This window comes from Ornithorhynchus anatinus, chromosome 1 (assembly GCF_004115215.2).
Source record: "Ornithorhynchus anatinus isolate Pmale09 chromosome 1, mOrnAna1.pri.v4, whole genome shotgun sequence".
NCBI lineage: Eukaryota > Metazoa > Chordata > Mammalia > Monotremata > Ornithorhynchidae > Ornithorhynchus > Ornithorhynchus anatinus.
The window spans coordinates 135838126-135861692 of NC_041728.1; the positions used below are offsets into that span (position 1 = coordinate 135838126).

Genomic DNA, 23567 nt, shown 5'->3' on the forward strand with positions numbered 1-23567 from the left:
GGGATTCGAACTCATGACCTCTGACTCCCAAGCCCAGGCTCTTTCCGCTAAGCCACGCTGCTCTATGTATACCCCCGCCTAATAATAATAATAATAATGTTGGCATTTGTTAAGCGCTCACTATGTGCCGAGCACCGTTCTAAGCGCTGGGGTAGACACAGGGGAATCAGGATGTCCCACGTGGGGCTCACGGTCTTAATCCCCATTTTACAGATGAGGGAACTGAGGCACAGAGAAGTGAAGTGACTTGCCCACGGTCAGCCAGCTGACAAGTGGCAGAGCTGGGATTCGAACTCATGACCTCTGACTCCAAAGCCCATGCTCTTTCCACTGAGCCACGCTGCTTCTCTACCTCCTCAAAGTAAACTGCATTACTCGGTTTAGGTAAATAGGGGCAGAAAAGTAGAGGACAGGGTGGAATCTGTTTAAAGACAAAAAGGGGGAAGTAAAGAGGGGGGGGAGTTAGAGTATGTCAAACTCTAGGCGGTGTGATATTCTCTCCTAGATCATAGGGTGCGGGCAAGAGGAGAGAGACGGGTGTGTGTTGGGGGTGGAGGGGATGGAAAGAGAGGGAAGGGACGGGGGGAGAGACAGACAGACACAGACACGCAGCTCAAGTGACCCTTCTTGCCGAGCTTGCTCCCTCGGCAGCCTAAGCCCAGGCTAGGGGAGCCGAGCTAGCCAGCGGTGCCGCCCTCCGGGATTCCAGGGGAAGGCTGCCATTTCTCCTCCGCAGCTGCTCCCTTGCCGGCAACCTACGAAGAACGTCCTCTGTCGGCGGAGGCAGCCGCCTCTCCCGCCGTAGCAGAAGCCCGCGGCCCCGGGGGCAACCCCTGCTGCTGCCGACGAGGGTATCTGTTAAGCGCTCACTATGTGCCAGGCACGGTTCTAAGCGCTGGGGGAGGTACAAAGTCTTCATCCCCATTTGACAGACGGGGGCAACTGAGGCACAGAGAAGTGACCCGCCCCAAGTCACCCAGCTGACAAGTGGCGCAGCCGGGAAGAGAACCCACGACCTCGGACTCCCAAGGCCGGGCTTCTTCCACTAAGCCACGCTGCTTCTCACATAATAATGACGGCATCTGGCTCTGTGCCAAGCACCGTTCGAAGCGCTGGGCTGCTGCTGCTGCTCCAACTGAGAGGAAGTTCACCTGGACGGTTGGGAGAACGGACCAGCCCGACGTTTGCCTGAGATGAAGGAGGGGGTCCCGTGTTTCAGGGAGGGAGGAAGACCGTCTCTGTCGTCCCTCCCTGTATCCGTGTCTCACTCCGACTCGCTTGATTTTCTGCCTCTCCCCCCCACCGACTGATCTGTTCTCGCCTCTCTACTCACTAATCTAGTTTCAAGGACATCACTTGCCCGGGAACTTCACCTGAATGTGGCTACGGATGAACAGGCCGATTTAGGATCCGCAATCTCAGCTATATTACGCGCACGGAAAGACTGTCCCTTCTTGGATCGTTTTGATTAATACCAACTGGGCCTGGCGCTGTTTTCTCTTTGGCTTCCTTGTCTCGTCTTCTTTAGGATGCCTCTTCTCAAGAACTACTCGTTTTCATCAGTCTCATCATCTTCTGTTCTACTTACTGCTATTCTACACTACTTTTAAATGGTATCTGTTCTTATTATTAAAGGTAATAATAATATCCATTCATTCATTCAATAGTATTTATTGAGCGCTTACTATGCGCAGAGCACTTGTACTAAGCGCTTGGAATGGACAAGTCGGCAACAGATAGAGACGGTCCCTGCCCTTTGACGGGCTTACGGTCTAATCGGGGGAGACGGAGAGACAAGGACGATAGCAATAAATAATACTGTTTTTTAAGCACGTATTAAGTGCCAGGCACTGTACTGAGCGCTGGGGCAGATACGGGCTGATCTGGCTGGACACGGGCCCACATGGGGCTCACAGTCTTAATCCCCATTTTACACACGAGGTAACTGAGGAACAGAGAAGTGATTTGCCCAAGGTCACAAAGCAAACAATTGGCAGAGCCGGGAATAGAACCCAGGTCCTTCTGACTCCCAAGCCCGTAATAACAATAATAATAACAGTAGTAATAATTATGGCATTTGGTAAGCGCTTACTATGTGCCGAGCACTGTTCTAAGAGCTGGGGTAAATACAAGGTAATCAGGTTGTCCCAGATGGGGCTCACAGTCTCAATCCCCATTTTACAGATGAGGTAACTGAGGGACAGAGGAGTGAAGTGACTTTCCCAAGGTCACACAGCAGACAAGTGGCGGAGTCGGGATTAGAACCCACGACCTCTGACTCCCAAAGCCCATGCTCTATTAGGGCATACTGCTTTTACATTCTCTGTTGTATTGTTTGTATTCTCCCAAGTGCTTGGTATAGTATAGTAGGTAAGGGCTTGGCATATAAATACCACTGCTGGATTGATTAGGGGGTTATTAATTTTACAAATCGTTTAGTAGTAATTTGCAGCAATTTTAAATTGCATAAGCCTCCCTTCTCCAGAAAATCAGTTCGCCACGCCAGATGACAGGAAAGGGGAGAGAAGGATGAATTATTATTCCATGACGAAGCACAAGATCCTTTTAAATCTCAGGTCATTTAGGTTTGGGAGCAATATAGCCGGCGCTTAGAACAGCGCTCGGCACATAGTAAGCGCTTAACAAATACCAACATTATTATTATAGTTTTCAGGCATACAATTCCTCAAAATAGGAGTTTTAAACCTTTGGTAATACCTCAAGGAAAACACTGAATAGCGTTTTGGATGGAGCATAAAAAGCCACTACCAGTCCCCTCGGTGAACATAGCAGAAAGTGAAATTAAAAAATGCCAATACAGCAAGTGAAGAGAAAGAAACGGTGTTGGTATCGTCCTCCTAATCCACAAACAAAACCATGTGTAAAAAGTAATTCTACAGCAACCGTAAAACATATCCTCACCTATTTGTCGACTTCAATCCATCAGTAAATATATTGACAAGTGAGAAAGGATACTCTTTCACCGTCCAGCCGCCCAACAGGAATTTCAGAAAAGGCTGGACTAAGAAAATTGGTTTTCGCTGTGACTCAATAGTTGAGAAAATATAGCTCTGTTGTGCAAGAGGAAAGGGAATTCCAAACCCATCGGCGATCCTCAGAAAATGTTCAGAAGCCAGCTCCCTTTACCTTTCAGCAGAGCGTGATCTTTAGAAAGCGCTGTCAACATCCGAAAGCACTGGTAAACAGTATACTCCCGTATACAGCAAGAGGAAAGGGAATTCCAAACACATCGGCGATCCTTAGAAAATGTTCAGAATCCAGTTCCCTTTACCTTTCAGCAGAGCGTGATCTTTAGATAGCGCCGTTAACAACCGAAAGCACTGGTAAGCAGCATATTCCCATATACAGTGAGCCTTCATCATCTATCAGTCCATCAATCGTGTTTATTGAGCACTCACCGTGTGCACAGCGCTGCGCTGATCGCTTGGGAGAGTAGCACGGAAGAGAGGTGGCAGACACGTACCCCGCCCATGAGCTGTGCCCGATCTGACCGCTCCATCCGACTCCTCACTGGTTCCGGCCTCTTCCCTCATCAGTCTAAACTACTGCGTAGACCTCCTTAAAATCTCTCCACCTCTCAGAATCCTCTAATGGCCACCCATTTCCTTCCCCATCAAACAACGAGTCCTCACCACTGGCTTTCTCTTCCTTCTTACATACGGGCTCTATCCCCCCGCTACTCCCCGGCTCGCCACCCCTCTCTCGATTCCTTCACCTCCCTCTGACCCGTCGCCCACTCCGTTCCCCCTACCTGGAACTTTCTCGCCCTTCAAATCCTGCAGACTGCAGCTCTCCCCATCTTGAAAGCCCTCCTGAAGCCTCCTCCGGGAAGGCTGCCCCGGTTAATTTTCCAACCCCAAGTTCTGTCAACCCATCGGCTGCCCTTGGCAGTCCGTAACGACCACCCACCCTCAGCACACTGGGATGCTATTTACGCTACTGATTTCTTCACGGACGCATTCAACTGTAGGGGCTTCCCCAGTCAGTGCTCTAGGTCAAAGAGCACTAATAATAATAATGATGCTGGCATTTGTTAAGCGTTTACTATGTGCAGAGCACCGTTCTAAGCGCTGGGGTAGATACAGGGTAATCAGGTTGTCCCACGTGGGGCTCACAGTCTTCATCCCTGTTTTACAGGTGAGGTCACTGAGGCCCAGAGAAGGTAAGTGACTTGCCCACCAGTCACACAGCTGCCAAGTGTGACAGCCGAGATTTGAACCCATGACCTCTGACTCCCAAGCCCGTGCTCTTTCCACTGAGCCATGCTGCTTCTCTAATGAAGAGGCTTCTCCCACCCTTATGCCCACATGAAGGTGACTCTGGACAGTTGCCATTTACGTGCTGGGAATGTGCCTGCTTTTGTACTGTGCTCTTCCAAGCACTTAGAACATTGCTGGGCACACAGTAAGTGCTCGTTAAGTACGAATGCATGAATGCTCAGGCTCCTAGGTTGGGGAGGGCCTTCGCTCCTGCTCTCCCGATGCTTCCGACTCTGGTTCAACTTTCTTCACCTCCCTTCTGTGTCGCCCTGACTTGCTCCCTTTATCCGACCCCCCCTTCCAGTCCCACCGCACTTACGTGCAGCTCTCTAATTTATTTACATCGATGTCCGTCTCCCCCCTAGACTGTAAACTCACCGTGGGCAAGGAATGCGTCCGTTATATTGCACTCTCCCAAGCGCTCAGTACGCGGTCTGCAGACGGTAATCGGTCGGTCGTATTTACTGAGTACTTACGGTAAGTGCTCAATGAATACGATGAACTGACTTACTGACTGGCTTCCCAGCCCCGAGCCCCTGGCTCCCACCTCTGCCCTAGTTACTTCATGCGCTGAATCACATTTATTGAGCACTTACTATGTGCAGAGCACTGTAGTAAGCGCTTGAAATGTACAATTCAGCAACAGATAGAGACAATTCCTGCCCAACAACGGGCTCGCAGTCTAAACTGGGGAGCCAGACAACAAAACAAAACAAGTAGTCAACTCCTCCGTCACTCTCCGTTCCACCCGACCCCCTGCCAGAAGCAAACACTTCCATTCCATTGAAAACGCCGGGGAAGGCCAGGGTATCTGCGCTGGGAGGTACTGGAAGAAAGGGAAGCTGGCACTAAAGAGTGGTGAGAGAATGCCAAAAGGAGACCATTACCAAGGAGAATTTCTTATCTCTGCTGTTCTCTTGTTACTACAAGTTATGTCTGCATTCTTCTTCTACTTAGTAGTATTTGTAAATCACTTATAATAAGAAGAAGAAGAACGGTATTTGTTAAGTGCTTGCTATGTGCCAAGCACTGTTCTAAGAACTGGGATAGATACAAGGTCATCAGGTTGTGCCATGTGGGGCTTACAGTCTTCATCCCCATTTGACAGATGAGGTCACTGAGGCCCAGAGAAGTTAAGTGACTTGCCCAAGGTCACACAGCAGACAAATGGCGGAGCCGGGATTAGAACTCATGTCCTCTGGACTCCCAAGCCCGTGCTTTTTCCACTAAGCCACGCTGCTTCTTGTCCACCTCCCTCTGTAAATTCCTTGCAGGCAAGGACCGGGTTTTTCCTTGTTGCATTTTACAAAGCATTCTGAGCATTTTTCTGCACCCAGAAAATGCTCAATAAATTCAACTGACTGATTATACTCTTGTTCATACGGTTGCACATCATTCGTGTTGAGAATAACGTATGCCCAGCTGCTGGAGAAGGAAAAGGACGGGAATAATAATGTTGGTATTTGTTAAGCGCTTACTAGGTGCAGAGCACTGTTCTAAGCGCTGGGGGAGATACAGGGTAAGCAGGTTGTCCCACGTGAGGCTCACAGTTAATCCCCATTTTACAGATGAGGTAACTGAGGCCCAGAGAAGTGAAGTGACTTGCCCACCGTCACACAGCCGACAAGCGGCAGAGCCGGGACTCGAGCCCATGACCCCTGACTCCAAAGCCCAGGCTCTTTCCACTGAGCCCAGGAAAAGTGGGGGGAAGGGAAAGGAAGGGGTAGAAATGGGAAGGGGAAAAGTGAAAGAAAAAGGATGGGGGAGAGAAAGGAGGAAGTGCACCCATATGAACAAGGGTATACTCAATCAGGTGAATTTATTGAGCATTTTTGGGGGGAGAAATGCAAGAAGGAAGGGGAGGAAAGGAAGAGAAAGAAACAAGGGAAGGAAGTCAACGAGGGAAGGGAAACAATCAATGGTTTATTGAGCAGTTACCATGCAATGCCTAGTGTTTGGGAGAGTACAGGAGAGTTGTGAGATACGATGCCTGCCCTCGAGGAGGGCATTAAATAAAGAGGGCAATAAACCAACTACATTTTAAAAAAACTACAGGTAGAAGAAGCAACAGAGTATAAAGATTTGTACATAAGTGTTGGGGGAGGGCGGAGCAGTAGATGGATGGCGTATCCAAGTGATGATGGCATTTGTTAAGCGCTCACTATGTGCCAAGCACTGGGGTAGACACAAGGTCATCAGGTCGTCCCACGTGGGGCTCACAGTCTTAATCCCCATTTTACAGATGAGGTCACTGCGGGCCAGAGAAGTGAGTGACCTGCCCGAAGTCACACAGATGAGAAGTGGCGGAGGCGGGAGTCGAACCCATGACCTCTGACTCCCGAGCCCTTTCCACTGAGCCACGCTGCTTCCCACGTTTCCAAGTAGGAGGGGGCAAGGTGATGGAGAGCTTTAGAGTCAACGACGAGGACCCCTCCACGTGAACGTCCCGCCAGAACCTTAAGCTCGGCCTGATCAAAACTGAGCTCAATGTTTCCTTCACTCGACTTTCCCATCACAGTTGGCAACACTACCTCCCTTTCTTCTCCAAAGCGCATATGATCCTCGAGTTCTCGCTCTCAATCGGATTTATTGCGCACTTAAGCGCTTAGTACAGTGCTCTGCACACAGTAGGTGCTCAATAAATACGACTGATTGAACCGATGAATGCAGAGCACTGTACTAAGAGCTTGGGAGAGTATAATATGTAACAGACACATTCCCCGCCCACAACCAGTCTACAGTCTAGACGCTAATAATATAAAGGAACGACAGATATGCACATAAGTGCTGTGGGGCTGGGAGGGGGGGATGAATAAAGGGAGCGAGTCAGGGAGACGTAAAAGGGAGTTGAAGAAAAGGACAAGAGGGATCAGTCAACTCTCACACCGAATTCTCACATTTTCAGTCGTCAACCCTAGCGTAGCAGATTCCTTGCTAACCTCCCTGCCTCCGGCCTCTCCGGTCCCTTCTTCACTCTGTTGCTCAGATCATCTTTCCAAAATGACATCCGTTCCTCAAAAATCTCCACTGGTTACCCATTCCTCTCTGCATCAAACTCCTGACCGACAACTCCGTCTTTCCTACCTATCTTCTACCTTCTGGCTAACTCCCACTCTCCAGTCTTCCCAAGCTTTCCTTCTCACTGTTCCTTGCTCTCTACTCTCCCGCTTGATCAGTGCCCTTCCTCCTGCCTGGGATTCCTCCCCCCTTCACGTCTGCCAGACCACAGCTTTTCCCATCTTCAAAAGCCCTCCTGAAATCCCACCTCCTTTAGGGAGGCTTTCTCCGATTCCTTTTTCTCTACCCCGTCCCACCCCCTCCCAACTCTCATTCAGCACTCGCACCTCCTCGGCATTTATGCTTCCCAAGCCTCCCGTGAATATCAATTTACAAGCTCCACTAAACTCTCATCAACGTATCTATCTTTCCTTTCTTCTCCTGTCCCCCGGTAAATTGTTTTGCGCACGTCTTCCCCGTTCGATCACAGGCTTCTTGAGGGAAGGCCATCAGGTCTTCTTCCTCACTTGCCCTCTCCGCAGTGCTGAGGGTAGAGTTCCACACCCAGGTGCTCAAAAAAGGGCCCGGTTTGGGATTCCAGTCCCGCTCAGTGTGACGGCTGTCGTCCCGAAGGCTGGAGACCTGTCTGGCTCAGGCACTCTGCCCATCCGCTGTTTGGGCAGTGGGATCTTGGCGGAGAGATTCCCAGCCTCGACATCTGCCCGGCGAAGGCTGGAAACCTCCCCTTCCTGAAAAGCACCGCTCAAACACCCGATACATCCGCGGGGCCAAACTGAAAGATGACCAAACTGAGCCGAGAGTGGCAGAGACTCAAAATCAATCTCACCGAAAGACTGAAAACAAAATTCTTCGAGTTCAAACGTTCTAGTGCGGGTTTGGCTGCTTGGTTCATTTTGTTGTTTTGTTTTTTTCCATCACTTAAAACTTCTCTTGCGTCAATTTCCCCGGAGATATAGAGATTTGAAAACGACACAGGTAATGATTGTAAAGCACTCTGTAAAGCCAGAATAGTCTTGAATTGTCATTCGGTGACAAAATGCATCCACATTGGAAGCACTTAGGGCAGACATTCTATTTTTTGAAATCAAAAATATAGACAAAAAATAAAGCGGGCCTGGAGTCAAACAAGATATTGATAGACTGTAGTTCTACTTTTCACAAAGGTACAAATGCCAGGTTTACGAAAGAGTTTCTTTTTTTTTTAAAAGCGTCTTAAACTGAGGAAAAAAATAGCAGATGATTGTATTTTACAGGTTATACTATTGAATAGTCTTCCCTGGGAAATGACAGCTTTATTCCTTTAAAATTACCCTAGAAAAATCCCCTAATTACATCTCAAAAATGAAAGCAACTCTCCCGAAGTGAAAGAACCGGGACAATGAGGGACAAAGCATTAAACTGCACGGAATGCAGAAGTAGTGTGGCCTAGTGGAAAGAGCACAGGACCTGGGAGTCAAAGGACCTGGGTTCTAATCCAGATCTGCCACTTGTCTGCTGTGTGACCCTGGGCAAATCACAGCTTCTCTGTACCTCACTCGTCTCACCCACAAAATGGGGTTCAGACTGTGAGCCCCACATGGGACATGGACGCTGTCCAACCTCCTTAGAGAAGCAGCGTGGCTCCGTGGAAAGAGCACGAGCTTGAGAGTCGGAGCTTGTGGGTTCCAACCCCGGCTCTGCCACTTGTCCGCTGCATGACAGCGTGGTTCAGTGGAAAGAGCCCAGGCTTGGGAGTCAGAGGTCATGGGTTCGAATCCCGGCTCTGCCACTTGGCAGCTGTGTGACTTTGGGCAAGTCACTTCACTTCTCTGGGCCTCAGTTACCTCATCTGTAAAATGGGGATTAAGACTGTGAGTCTCACATGGGACAACCGGATAACCATGTATCTATCCCAGTGCTTAAAACAGTGCTCTGCACAGAGTAAGCATTTAACAAATACCAACATTGTTATTATTATGACTTTGGGCAAGTCATTAAACTTCTCTGTGCAACAGTTTCCTCATCTGTAAAATGGGGATTAAGACTGTGAGCCCCATGTGGGACCACCTGATTACCTTGTATCTCCCCCAACACTTAGAACAGTGCTCAGCACATAGTAAGTGCTTAACAAATACCAACACTACCAGTGCTTAGAACAGTGCTTGGCACACAGTAAGAGTTTAATACCATAATAGTAATAATGATGGAATTTGTTAAGCACTATGTGCAAAGCACTGTTCTAAGCGCTGGGGAGAATACAAGGTGATCAGGTTGCCCCACGTGGGGCTCACGGCCTTAATCCCCATTTTACAGATGGGGTAACTGAGGTACAGAGAAATGAAGTGACTTGCCCCAAGTCACACAGCTGACAAGCGGCAGAGCCGGGATTTGAACCACGACCTGTGACTCCCAAGCCTGGGCTCCTTCCACTGAGCCACGCTGCTTCTCTATTATTATTATTAGCATGTGTATCTACCCCAGAGTTTAGAATAGTTCTTGACACACAGGAAGCACTTAAAACGAATATTTTTTAAAAAACCGGCATGGAAGAGACCACTTTAAAATACATAACATGACACCACTGAAAGAGAATATGCTCTATGGAACAAACCTGCACCAGAGGAAGAATGGATAGATGCCCCTCCTTTCTTTGATTCTACAAATTCTACAAGAATTCTACCAGATTCTACAAGAAACCTCTTGCCTTTGGATTCTAACTTACGGCAGAAAGGTCGGCCTTCATTTTAGGTCAGCTCCCGGTGGCTCCGGAGAAGGCATTTTCCAAAGTTCTACTGACCTAACTAGGCAACGTACGGAATTCAACTCCCAACGGTAGCTAGCCTATAAAAACAGCTTCCTTAATTAATGAGTAAAAGGGGTGAGGAAGAGAAAACTGATTCACAGCCCAATGGTCTGGAAAAAGAGTAATTAGCGACGATTCCACCAGAAGGATGGAAACGAAACCAGATATGACCGAGACACAAACCGTTAAGATGTAATTCAAAAATATTTAGAATGTTCTTGTCACGTAAAGCAGAAATACAGTACGGCTGAAATAAATTCTATCTTCTAGTCGATGGGACACAATCGATATTTGCATGTCAGTTCTCACAACATGCACTGCATGCTACAACGCCTATTACGTAAATAGGCTGTCTCCTGACTCAATTATATCACAATTATATACTGATTATTTGTTGGTGTTTGTAAGTCGCTATCTATTAAGAGAGTAAAACCCAGATGGGAAGTAATTTAACCAAGCTAGACATGAAAGGAAGTTCAATTTGAGCTCGATTCGGATCAAGCTATTTTCCGGTTGTAAGGTCGTCCTCTGAGAGGAGCATCGATAACAATAATAGTAAAAATGATGATGGTATTTGCTAAATAATAATAATGGCATTTGTTAAGGGCTTACTATGTGCCAAGCACTGTTTAAGTGATACAAGGTCATCAGGTTGTCCCACGTAGGGCTCACACTTAATCCCCATTTTACAGATGAGGGAACTGGGGCACAGAGAAGTGAAGCGACTTGTCCAAAGTCACACCGCTGATAAGTGGCGGAGACGGGATTAGAACCCGTGACCCCTGACTCCCAAGCCCGGGCTCTTTCCACTAAGCCACGCTGCTTCTCTTACTCTGTGCAAAGCACTTTACTAAGCGCTGGGGTAGTCACAAGATAATCAGGGTGGACACAAGTCACTCAGGGTTCACAGTCTAAGTGTGAGGTAGAAAAGGTATTGAATCCCCATTTTACAGATGAAGAATGGAAACAAAGAGAAAGTTTAGTGACTCATCCAAGGTCACACAGTCACTCAATCACAGTTATTGTGCTTTTATCGTACTCAGCGCTTGGGAGAGTACGACAACAACAAAACAGACCCATTCCCTGGCCACAACTAGCTCAGTCTAGAGAGGGAGACAGACATTAATATAAATAAATTATAGTTTTGGACCTAAGCACTGTGGGGCTGAGGGAGGGGTGAATAAAGGGAGCAAATCAGGGTGACAGAGAAGCAAATGGGAAAAGAGGAAATGGGGAAGTAATCGGCAAGGGGTGGGGCCAGAATTAGAACCCAGATCTTTTAACTCCCAAAGTGGTGTTCTTTCCGCTATGCCACGCTGCTTCTTTCAGACTAGAAGGGGAAAGTACAGCAAGCAATAATTACTCTATTCTTAGAGGAAAAGATACTGATATCTGATCAAAGTGCCTAAATCACTCTCTCAGTGTAACTTTAGGCACCAGAGAACTGGGTCACTCTGAAGGAAGGCTACCTAGTAAAGGAAATCTCAGCCTCCCTTTTCATACAACTCCAAATTGCCCTGGCTAAAGCTTTCATGTGTGAAAAGTGAAATGGGAACTAAAATCAACAGATTCATTCATTCAGTGGTATTTACTGAGCGCTTACTATGTGCAGAGCACTGTGCTAAGCGCTTGGAATGTACAGTTCGGCAACAGATAGAGGCAATCCCTGCCCAATGACGGGCTCACAGTCTCATCGGGGGGAGACAGACAGCGGAGCAAAACAGAACAAAACAAAACCAAGACAACATCACGATAAATAGAATCAAGGGGATGGACACCTCATTAACAAAATACATAGGGTGAAAACAATACATACAAATAAGCACAGTGCTGAGGGGAGGGGAAGGGGGAGGAGCAGAGGGTAGAGGGGAAACAGAGGAAAAGGGGGCTCAGTGTGGGAAGGCCTCCTGGAGGAGGTGAGCTCTCAGGAGGGCTTTGAAGAGGGGAAGAGAGTTAGTTTGGCAGAGGTGAGGAGGGAGGGCGTTCCGGGACAGCGGGAGGACGTGGGCCGGGGGTCGACGGCGGGACGGGCGAGAACGGGGGATGGTGAGGAGGTGAGTGGCCGAGGAACGGAGCACGCGGGGCGGGCGGTAGAAAGAGAGAAGGGAGGTGAGATAGGAGGGGGCAAGGGGATGGAGAGCCTTGAAGCCACGAGTGAGAAGTTTTTATTTCGTGCGGAGGTTGAAACGCAATCCAAAATGAATAAGGCATATCAAATTTAATTAAAAACTGGCAGAGCTGGTTAATAATGAGGTGGTTTTAGAAAAAGGACTTTGTTAAGCGCTTACTAGGTGCCCAACACTGCTCTAAGAGCCGGGGTAGATACAAGGTAATCAGGTTGTCCCACTTGGGGCTCACAGTCTTAATCCCTATTTTACAGATGAGGTCACTGAGGCCCAGAGAACTGAAGCGGCTTGCCCAAGATCACGCAGCAGACAAGTGGTGGAGCCGGGATTGGAACCCAGACCCTCTGACTCCCAAGCTTGTGCTGTTTCCACGAAGCCATGCAGCCAACTTTAAGATGGCTTCCTTACAAAAATATGGCTTACTGGTTTTCAGAATGAATCTCAAGAAGAGCTGAGCCACGACGACGGGCCTTTCAATAATCTGTTCAAAGCTCACCGAATTACAGCTTTGCAGCCGGGACACTCACTAGACATTTCCCCCGTTCATAAAACGTGCGCTGTTTCCCGTGTGATGAAGGCACACTGACTCAATATTATTCATCACTTGAAATACACTATCGATGTGAGGTGCTGTATTTTCCAATTGAGTCACCATTCTTTTATTTTCTGCCAGTTCTTTCCTTTTATTTTATTAGGGAAGTCCTAATTTCTTACAGGAAGCAGCCACCGGAGTGAAGGCGGCCACTGGATCCTCTGGGAGGCTGCTAAGCAGAGTACGGCAGCAGACTCGGAGAGACTCAAGGTCGACAGAGTTGGAGTGCCGCCCACCCTCTTCTGTGACAGAGATGATAACGACAATGCTGGTATCTGTTAAGCGCTTACTATGTGCAGAGCACTGTTCCAAGCCCCGGGGTGGATACGAGGTCATCGGGTTGTCCCACGTGGGGCTCACAGTCTTAATCCCCATTTTACAGAGGCCCAGAGAAGTGACTTGTTCCCAAATCACACAGCTGATAAGTGGCGGAGCCGGGATTAGAACCCATGACCCCCGACTCCCAAGTCCGTGCTCTTTCCGCTAAGCCACGCTGCTTCTCTTATCCTGGGTGGGATCCGGCTCCCTGAGCAGCTCCATCACAACAGTAATAATTCCAATAATATTTGTTAAGCGCCTATGTGCCGGGCACTGTACTAAGTGCTGGAGTGGATACAGGTGAATCAGGTTGGACCCGGGCCCTGTCCCACATGGAGCTCACAGTCTCAATCCCCATTTTACAGATGAGGTCGCTGAGGCCCAGTGACGTGACTTGCCCAAGGTCACACAGCAGACAAGTGGCGAGGTAGGATCAGAACCCAGATCCTTCTGACTCCCCAGCCGGGGGTCTATCCACTAAGTCATCAGCGGCATCTATGGGCCGCTCTCAATAGCAAGACAAGAGCCCGAACAATGAAATTCGGGAAGCTCACCAGTCATCGTGGGCAGGGAATATGTCTGTCACGTTGTTATACTGAACTCACCCAAGCGCTCGGTACAGCGCTCTGCACATGGTACTTTCCAAGTGCTTAGTATGGTGCGCCGCACACAGTAAGCGCTCAATAAATATGACAATGAATGAATACGACTGACTGACCGACTTAGCTCTGAAGCGATGTTCATCTTCCAGCTACACCGGGTAGGACAAGTGAGGAGAGCGAACAGGATCCCCAAACAGTCGCCGTTCGGCCAGCGGAAACCGGGAAACGGAGGGCAAGGAGGGCTAAGGAAATGTTTTCGAGGCCCGGGAAAACAAGAGTCCCAGGCGATGCCGCATCCCGGCTGAAGACCGGGAGCCCAGTGCTGAGGGCAGATCCTCGTGGCACACGGCTCTCATAAAAAGAAGTGCCCTTTTTTTGTAAAAAGCTTCAGATGAAACGCGAAACAAGAACAGAGAAAACAACGCCGGGCCCTGCAAACGTTAAGTATTCCACAACAGAGGACCGGTTTCTAGCATTCGTAATAATAATAATGATGGTGTTCGTTAAGCGCTTACTATGGGCCAAGCACTGTTCTAAGCGCTGGTGGGGCAGGGGAAATACAAGGTAATCAGGTAGTCCTACGTGGAGCTCACAGTCTTAATCCCCATTGTACAGATGAGGGAACGGGGGCGCAGGGAAGGCAGGTGGCTTGCCCCACCTCACCCAGCTGACAAGGGGTGGAGCTGGACTTAGAACCCACGATCTCTGACTCCCAAGCCCGGGCTCTTTCCATTGAGCCACGCTGCTTCTCAATGCGTAAGAGTCATGACGCATATGAGTCGAGCATTAGCCCTTTCCAACACACAAGTACTCACTGGTGATTTCACCGTGACAGATACAAAGGACAACTCTGTATGCTTTGGGAGTATTGGCGGGGGGAGGTGTTGCGTGTGTTGGAGGGGGGATTCCTATTACTTTCAGCTCCTCCATGCCCAGCGAATTTGCGCGAATCGTGTTATTCTAAGGGAGAGTTTATCAAGCATTGTTTATTCCACAAGACTTCCAGACGTCAGACCGACAGCCAGAGGCAGAAATATTTGCTGAGCACGGCACGTGCTTCGTCAGCACAGACGAACTACACCTTCCATATACAGTCAGTTCTTCCACTGTGCACATGTGTACGATGCATTTGGGACGGAACAGGGCTAGGGAATTAGGGAACATTTTTTTTCCACAACATACATCTCTCTGAATGGAATGCGAATGCTGGAGAAATGGTTGTGAATACAGGCACGGTGTCCGTATCCATCTATAACCTGCACTTTGCCTAAAAGGGAGAGGAGGGAGTTTCACTGAGAAAGCAACTGGAGAACTGAGTATCTTCACCTCTCAAGCATTTCACAAAAGCAGTCTATTCGAGAAACCTCGTAAGCAAGAACCCAAAATGTTTCCATTCCCCTATTTTTTTCAACCAGAACGCTTCCCACCTAGAAGGTACATACGCGGTCGATTTACTTGCGTAAATTGTAAATCTGTAAATTGTAAATAAGTAAATTGCGACGCTTCAACACCTGCCGCTATCAGAACGTTTCCGAATCGACGGCTGACTCGGGGGCTCCGGCCTGCCGGAGGGCATAAACGGACTAATTCTTCATAAGCGTTAAACTCGAGCGTTGAATTCTAAACACCGAGCCGTTCGAATGAGGGAAGATCGGGAATTGACGAGAGACACTTACGGAGGTCTGGGACATGCTCGACTGCTGTGTGACGCTCCCCGAAGGTGACGTCGGTGGTCTCCCGCTGGATATGCTTGCCTAAAATGGCGAGACAAGCGTGAGGTCCTTTTGAGAAACCATGGCGACAACCGATGGAGTTGCTGAGGTTATAACCCAAATTAAAAGCTGCCGGACACGGTGAGGTGGGACGACTTCATTTTAACGTTACAGTGGTATTAATTTTCACAGAGGTGGCAAATCACACAGGTGGAAATCAAGGGATGAATTCCGCTTCATCTTCTACATCACATCCTGTGTCATCAGATCGGCGTCAGCACCGTTCTGCAGACTGTCAGAACCTCGTAGGTGAAATAGCTCAATAAAGTCAATTTTTTTTTAGGGGTACTCATTAAGCGCTCACTATATGCCAGGCACAGGAGTAGATACAAGCTAATCAGGTTGGACACAATCCATAACCCACATGGGGCTCGCAACCTTCAACCACGTTTAACAGGTGAGGTAACTGAGGCCCAGAAAAGTGAAGTGACTTGCCCCAGGTCACACAGCAGACATGTGGCAGAGCTGAAACTTGAACCCAAGTCCTGCTGACTTCCAGGACCGTGCTCCATCCCCTAGGCCACACTGCTTCTCCGTCTCCATCTCTACAGAGGAAGTGGAGCCGAACCGCAAATTAAGGCATTTCCATCTCTTCACACGTGGGACCCAAGAGATTAACTGCAAAATCGATCAACCAGTAGCATTTATTGATCGGAGCAGAGCACTGGACTAAGCATTTGGGAAAGTGCAACAGAGATAGTAGCTCTGACCCCTGCCCTTAGGGAATCTACGATCTAGCATCGGAGGCATTAAGATAAATTCCAGGTTGGAGGAGTGGAGGATGCAATAAAGGGTAAAGAGGGGTAAATAAATGTAAAAGGGGTGCGCCGGTGGGGAGAAGGTGCGTACACCCAAATCTTAGATGATGCCCAAGTGTTAGGGTGGAAGAGATTAATCAGTGAAAGCCTCCTGGAGGAGTATGATGTCAGAAGAGCCTTGGTCTGCAGGGATGTGAAGGGGGCGGGAATCCCCAGAGAACCATAGGCGCTCAGTACAGTGCTTTGCACACAGTAAGCGCTCAATAAATACAACTGAAGTGAACGTAAGGAAGACATCCACGACCGGAGAGATGAGAGGGAGGCCGGGGCGGGGGTGGTTGGGGACCGTACCAAACAAGGGCGTGGATTTGGGGACCGACGACACCCTGTCAGATCTGCAATGTTAAGCCAAGAGATCCCGGACCTGTCCGAGGTGGGTTAAGCCTCAAATTACGTTCTATTACAACTGTCCTTCGGACTAAAAATAAAGAATTCCTTTTCATGTCGTAAATAAACCCACTACGACGTTTTTAGTAGAAATCTAAGTCCGGGTTTTCATAGGCGTTAACTCTCCACTGGTGATCCCGAAGTTCTGCTGCTCGATTTAGGAGCCCCTTCAGAAGGAAGATAAAGCCTACTGGATAGAGCATAGGCCTGGGAGAAAGTCACGGGTCATGACATTAGAAGGTCACGGGTTCTAATGCCCGTTCCGCCACACATCTGCTGTGTGACCACGGGCAAGTCGCTTAACTTCTCTGGGCCTCAGTTACCCCACCTGTAAAATGGGGATCGAGACTTCGAGCCCCACCTGGGACAGGGACTGTGTCCAACCCTATTTGCTTGTATCCACCCCAGCGCTTAGTACAGTGCCTGGCACATAGGAAGGGCTTAACAAATACCATAATTATTAATTATCATCATCCCTGGAGAACACCGGACAAGCGGCTCACCAAATTTAAAATCGCTTCGATTCGTGGGTCTCCGCATTACTTTAGTAGGAGAAACAACCGTTTCGGTACTAGTCAAGTATCGACATTTTCACTTTCAATGACCCTCCGCGTACGGCTTAACTTTCAGGACTGCAAGTTTTCCACTCTCACCTGGACGGCCGCCAGGCTCTGAAGTTGGGTATTGCTTAAGTGCTGCTGCTGAAGCGCCGCCGTCTGCAGCATTAAATGCTGCTGTTGGGCTGCATACATCTGCTGAAGGTACTGAGCGGCTGAGCTAGGGGGACGATGCAAAGCCTGCTGAATTACCTGGGGTAAATCAATTGGATATTTAGTCAAACTGCAAAAAAAAAGGGGGGGCTCATTAATTGCATTAAATATTAACCAGTTACATAAATGAAACAAACTATTTTTTAATCCTTTCAATCTTTGATCACACTCCACTTCAAGAGACTCACCAGCAAATTCTCAGGCTTGACTCACTCGTGCAGATTAAGATGTCTACATGGCTGCCTTTTCTGCTCCCTCTGTGTTGCAGTGGTCCAGCTTCGGGGGTAAAATCTCTACTGCCTACACTTGTATTTTTCTGCTGGGGGCAGGAGAGCCCGCATATATGTCCAGGCTGGTCATCGACATACCTCCCATTTGATAAAACACTATGAATATTGGAGAGATGGCGAACCTAACTGAGGCTCTCAGATTTCTGGAGGAGATTTAAACCAAGAGGAGCAGAGAAAAATCTGTTCAAAGGAGGCAATTACCAGGGGGTTACAGATGAAAGGCCTCTGGTCTTCTGGCAGATCCTCCCCTACCAAGCCACCAACCACATGCCCTGACGCTCCCTTAGCAGATGAGGGAAGCCCGGGAGTTAAAACTCTAGGTTCACTTAGACTGTGAATCCTCGGGGGAGACAGGGACTGTGTCCGACCCCATTATCTCGTATCGTCCCCTGTATTTAAGTCCCTCAAGACTGTAAGCTCGCTGTGTCACTGTTTATTCTTGTATTGTACTTTCCCAAGTGCTTAGTATTACTACTAAGATTATCATGGTATTTGTTAAGCGCTTACTATGAGCCAAGCACTGTTCTAAGCGCTGGGCTAGAGTCAAGCTCATCAGGTTGCCCCACGTGGGGCTCACAGTTTTAATCGCCATTTTACAGACGAGGTCACCGAGGCACAGAGATGTAAAGTGGCTTGCTCAAAGTCACGCGGCAGACAGGTGGCGGAGCCGAGATTAGAACCCACGTCTTCTGACTCCCAAGCCCGGGCTCTTTCCACTGAGCCACGCTGCTTCCCCCACAGCACTTCACAGCAGAGGGGTATTCCCGTGTTCAGTCACGGCCAGTTGTTGGCAAAGGCGCCCCCCGACAGCCCGGGATATGATTTTGGTTCGGGCCGTGCTAATCGCTCGCCCTGTAGCCAACCTTCCGGGGCATCCCCTCGAGATGTGCGGGCTTAGTTCGGTGCTCCGCACAGAGTAGCGCTCAATAAATACGCCTGAATGAATGCTCGGTACGGAGCACGCGCCTGACAAATATCATTACTACTAATCTTATTCATAATCATCACTCACGATGGTATCTGATCGTACGATATTTAAGGACCTAAATTCTCAAGCACTGCTCTTTTTGCTTTCAGTAGCCCTGCGTGAACGGTTTGATTTTCGGCCCCGAAAACTTTCCACTCTCACCCGGACGGCCGCCAGGCTCTGAAGTCGGGGACCGCTTAAGTGCTGATGCGTTCGGATGATAGGCATACGATACTCCCTGCCGTCCGGAGGAAGGAAATCGGGCGGGGCCCCCCAAAAACATGGAGGAGGAGAGGCAGGAACGCCCAGTCTGGCTAGCTCGGCCTCACTCGCCGCGAATACGGAGGGTGCTCTTCCGCCGAAGCTGCGCCGGGGAAAGAGCAGTGCTCGGGGAACGAGGACACCGAGGTTCTAGTCTCGTTCCGCCGGCAGCTGGCTAACGTGGGCCGCGATCCCCCCGTGCGGCATTCCGCCATCTGTTGCCGCTCCATCCGCTACTCACTTGTTGCCAGCCGTGCCCCAGGAGGAACACGACAGGCGGGACAAGGGGGTGGAAGCAGCACGGCGGAAGCTACGAGAGCTAAAATCAATCCCTTGGGAAGGTTCTCAGTCCTTAAGACTCGGGACTTAGGCTCGGGATGATGACAATAATTCGTTAAGCGCTTACGACGTCCCGGCCACCGTACTAAGCGCTGGGGTATTGCAATCGTTTTTGTCCGTCTGTCTTCCCCGATTAGACTGTGAGCCCGTCGATGGGCAGGGATTGTCTCTATCTGGTGCCAAAGTGTATATTCCAAGCGCTTAGTACAGTGCTCTGCACATAGTAAGCGCTCAATAAATACTATTGAATGAACTGAATGAATACAAGCAAACTGGGTTGGACACAGTCCCTGTCCCGCGTAGGGCTCACGGTTTTAATCCCCATTTTATAGACGAGGTGAGGTCCAGAGAAGTGAAGTGACTTGCCCGAGGCCACCCAGCAGACAGGTGGTGGAGCCGCGATTAGAACCCATGACCTTCTGACTCTCAGGCCCGGGTTCTAACCACAAGGCCACGCTGCTTCCCATCGTTCCTCCACTGCTCATCCTTCGTTCCTCATGGAAGACTGAATCCTATATCCTTTCTGCCCCTTATTCCTGGAGGATACAGGACTGAGACTCTTCTTCCCTCCGTGCCTCAGGCCACGGAGTCAAGACTCTTTCAACTGTTTCCCTTACAACTACCGGGATTTCCAGGAAGATGCTCAGTCCCTTGGGAAAGTGGTCCCAGTGGCTGTAACCCTCTGTTTCTCAGGGCATAATCAAATGGGAAGCAGCGTGGCTCAGTGGATAGAGCCTGGGCTTCGGAGTCAGAGGTCATGGGTTCGACTCCAGGCTCTGCCACTTGTCAGCTGTGTGACTGTGGGCAAGTCACTTCACTTCTCTGTGCCTCAGCTACCTCATCTGTAAAATGGGGATTAACTGTGAGCCTCACGTGGGACGACCCGATTACCCTGTATCTACTCCAGCGCTTAGAACAGTGCTCGGCACGCAGTAAGCGCTTAACAAATACCAACATTATTGGTATTATTAAATGAGAAGCAATGTAGCCTAGTAGAAAGAGCATGGGGCCTGGAGGCAGAGGACCTGGGTTCAAATCCAGCTCAGCCATTTGCCTGCTAGGGAACGACGGGCAAGTCGCTTATCTTCTCTGGATTTCCGTTTTCATATCTGCAAAATGAGAATTCAATACTAGCTCTCCTTCCTACTTTGGCTGTGAGACCCATCGTCTGACCTGATTATCCAGCATCTACCTCAGTGCACGGGTTCTAATCCCAGCTCTGCCGCTAATCAGCTGTGTGACTTTGGGCAAGTCACTTAACTTCTCTGTGCCTCAGTTACCTCATCTGTCAAATGGGGATTAAAACTGTGAGCCCCACGTGGGACAACCTGATCGCCTTGTATGTATCTCCGAGCACTTAGAACGGTGCTTTGTACATAGTAAGTGCTTAACAAATACCATAATTTATTTTTTATTTACAGGGCTTGGCACATAAGTGCCCAACAAATACCAGTTATCATTAATAATAGTGACTGCAGTATTTGCTAAGCACCTACTCTGTGCCAAGCACTACACTAAGCAACGGGGTAGATACTAGATAATCGGGTCCCACAGGGGCCTCACAGTCTAAATAGGAAGGAGAACCGTTCCCGAATCCTGATTTTGCAGATGAAGGAACTGACGCACAGAAGAAGTTAAGTGACTTGCCCAAGGTCACACAGCAGGTGTAACAGGCAGAGACAGGATTAATACCCAGGTCCTCTAACTCCCAGGTTTACAACTCTTTCCACTAAGCCACGTTGCTTCTCAATATGAACAACAGTAGTTACCACTTATAATATGCAGTTCATATGCATCCCCTACTCTGCTCAAATTTTAAAATAAAGCAAGCTGGGAAATTTAATTAAGCCGTGATACGGTTCCATATTTTTATAACATAGAATATATTTCTATTTCTGGTGACGTCTCCCCTTATCCAACCTGTTACCCTTTTTTAATGGAATTTAAGCCCTTATTGTGTGCCAGGTCCTGCACTGAGTGTTTGGGTAGGTACAAGCTAAGGTTGGACACAGTTTATATCCCACACGGGGTCAGAGTCTTGAATCCCCATTTTACAGATGAGGAAACTGAGACGGAGAAATGAAGTGATTTGCCCACAGTCACAGAGCAGACAAGTGGCAGAGCCGGGATTAGAAGCCAGGTCCTCCTGACTCCCAGGTCTGTGCTCTACGCACTAGGCCACGCGGCTTCACTAGGGCAGTGTACGGCTCTCGCTAAAATTTACAGCGAGTGAGGTGACTGAAGTTTGTGGTCAGCGGCTTTCCGAAGGGTGACTGGAGAACTGTCAGCAGCTGGAGGTGGACCTCATGGTCTTCCCTTTCCTGAAAACCGCCCCCACACTTCCCTACCCCCGCATTTCCAACCAATTATCCTCCTGATCACACACCAGCTGGCATCGGAAGCACGGAACGAGAGGGGCAGGATGAAGTCTGAGGACACAGAGGCCTGCGGCTAGAGAGAAACATCACAATTCCACTTGTACCTACGGTTGAATGGCTGCAGTAAAGCGGACAAGGAATGGTTGGCTTTGGCTGGGAGGGAGAAGGGCGGGGGCAAGTGACTCCTTCGTTCGAAATGAAACCTTTAAAACCCAGTCTGCCCAACATAATCTGAAATACCTGCACCGCATGCCGGTCAGAGCCGCTATAAACAGAGATCTGGGGTTGCTGCGTCCGAGAGGAGGAAGTAGTGATGGTGTTGGTGGTGCTGCTGTTAGTAGACGTAGACCCGGAAGATGCCGTGGGATTTGGTTCGCTCTCCATTGTGGCACAGTGTTCCTTAAACCTGGCAGAAAAGGCAAATGTCGCATTTTAGACAAGCACCTGCCGTTCGGAGCTTCTGAAGTTGCAGAGGATAATGGGCCGCCATGCTGAATTTCCAAGAAACCCTCATTGGCTACGGATCGTGGCTAACCGCGGATATGGAAACTGTTCCGATAAATTTCCTGGGAAGGATAACTTTGCGGTGATACAGGGCAATCTCTCGAAAGTAGCTGGAAGAGCTGAGAGACATTAGCGACTACCGCTGGTGACAGGTACTTAACCTCCTGGATGTGAAAGCTCATCTTCTAGACTGTCAGCTCACTGTGGGCAGGGAATGTGTCGCTTTATTTTTATACTGCACTCTCCCGAGCGTTCAGTACAGCGCTCTGCACACACTGGAGAGGTGGTGGTTGGATTCTGCGCCGGCTCTTCCGGGTCATGTGATAATATTGCCCGGTCTCATTCTCACCTTCCCTTGTGGGTCCGGGGGTCTTCGGAGGGTAGATGCTAATCACTCCCACTCCTCCTCCTGGGCTCTCAGATCCTAAGAACGGGAGGCCCGTTCACGGAGGATCAGCCAGGAAAAGGACGACAATGTGTGTAAAGAAAGCCAAGGTGCGGGGAAGCCAGACACGCAACCAAACAGTGGAGAATGCACGAGTCCGGGAGTCATAAAGACCTGGATTCCCAGCCCGGCTCCGCCGCTTGCCCGCTCTGTGACTCTTTGTAAGTCGCTTAACTTCTCTGTTTCCTCTCTGTAAAATGGGGATTAAATAGCTGTCAGAGAGCCCAGTGGGAGACAGGGAATTGTAACCAAGCTGACCATTTTGTATACACCTATTCATTCATTCAATAGTATTTATTGAGCGCTTACTATGTGCAGAGCACTGTACTAAGCACTTGGAATGGACAAATCGGGAACAGATAGAGACATTCCCTGCCCTTGGACGGGCTCACAGTCTAATCGGGGGAGACGGACGGACAAGAACAATAGCAATAAATAGAATCGAGGGGGTGAACATCTCATTAAAACAGCAGCAAACAAATAGAATCAAGGCGATGTACAACTCATTAACAAAATAAATAGGGTAATGAAAATATATACAGTTGAGCCGATGATTACAGTGTCGAGGGGATGGGAAGGGAGAGGGGGAGGAGCAGAGGGAAATGGGGGGAAAAGAGGATTTAGCTGGGGTAGAGGGAGTAGAGGGAAAAGGGGAGCTCAGTCTGGGAAGGCCTCTTGGAGGAGGAGGTGAGCTTTATACCTAGGGCTTAGTATATAGTAAGCGCTTAACAATTACCACTATTATTAATATCTGTGGGATATTAGGCTCCAGACCAAACTAAAGGTCTACAGAACTGCGGTACTGTCCAACCTTTTCATCGGCTACATGACCCGTACGTCACAGAGGCACCACGTCCAGCCCCTAGAGCAGTTCCATCGGGGTAATTTATGGGCCAGACTCCATAAAATGACAAGACC

General features: G+C 49.1%; 1 protein-coding gene across 3 annotated transcripts in view; it reads right to left on the reverse strand.

The window, feature by feature from the left end:
* Positions 1-23567, reverse strand: part of PHC3 (polyhomeotic homolog 3) — a 112347-nt gene that overhangs the window by 83653 nt on the left and 5127 nt on the right. For all 3 annotated transcript variants that reach the window (XM_029059152.2, XM_029059166.2, XM_029059160.2), the window contains exons 2-4: positions 21941-22106; positions 17349-17504; positions 15395-15472 (exon numbers count right to left, since the gene is read on the reverse strand). In XM_029059152.2, coding sequence (XP_028914985.1) covers positions 15395-15472; positions 17349-17504; positions 21941-22106 — 400 coding nt within the window. The remainder of the gene's footprint in view (positions 1-15394; positions 15473-17348; positions 17505-21940; positions 22107-23567) is intronic.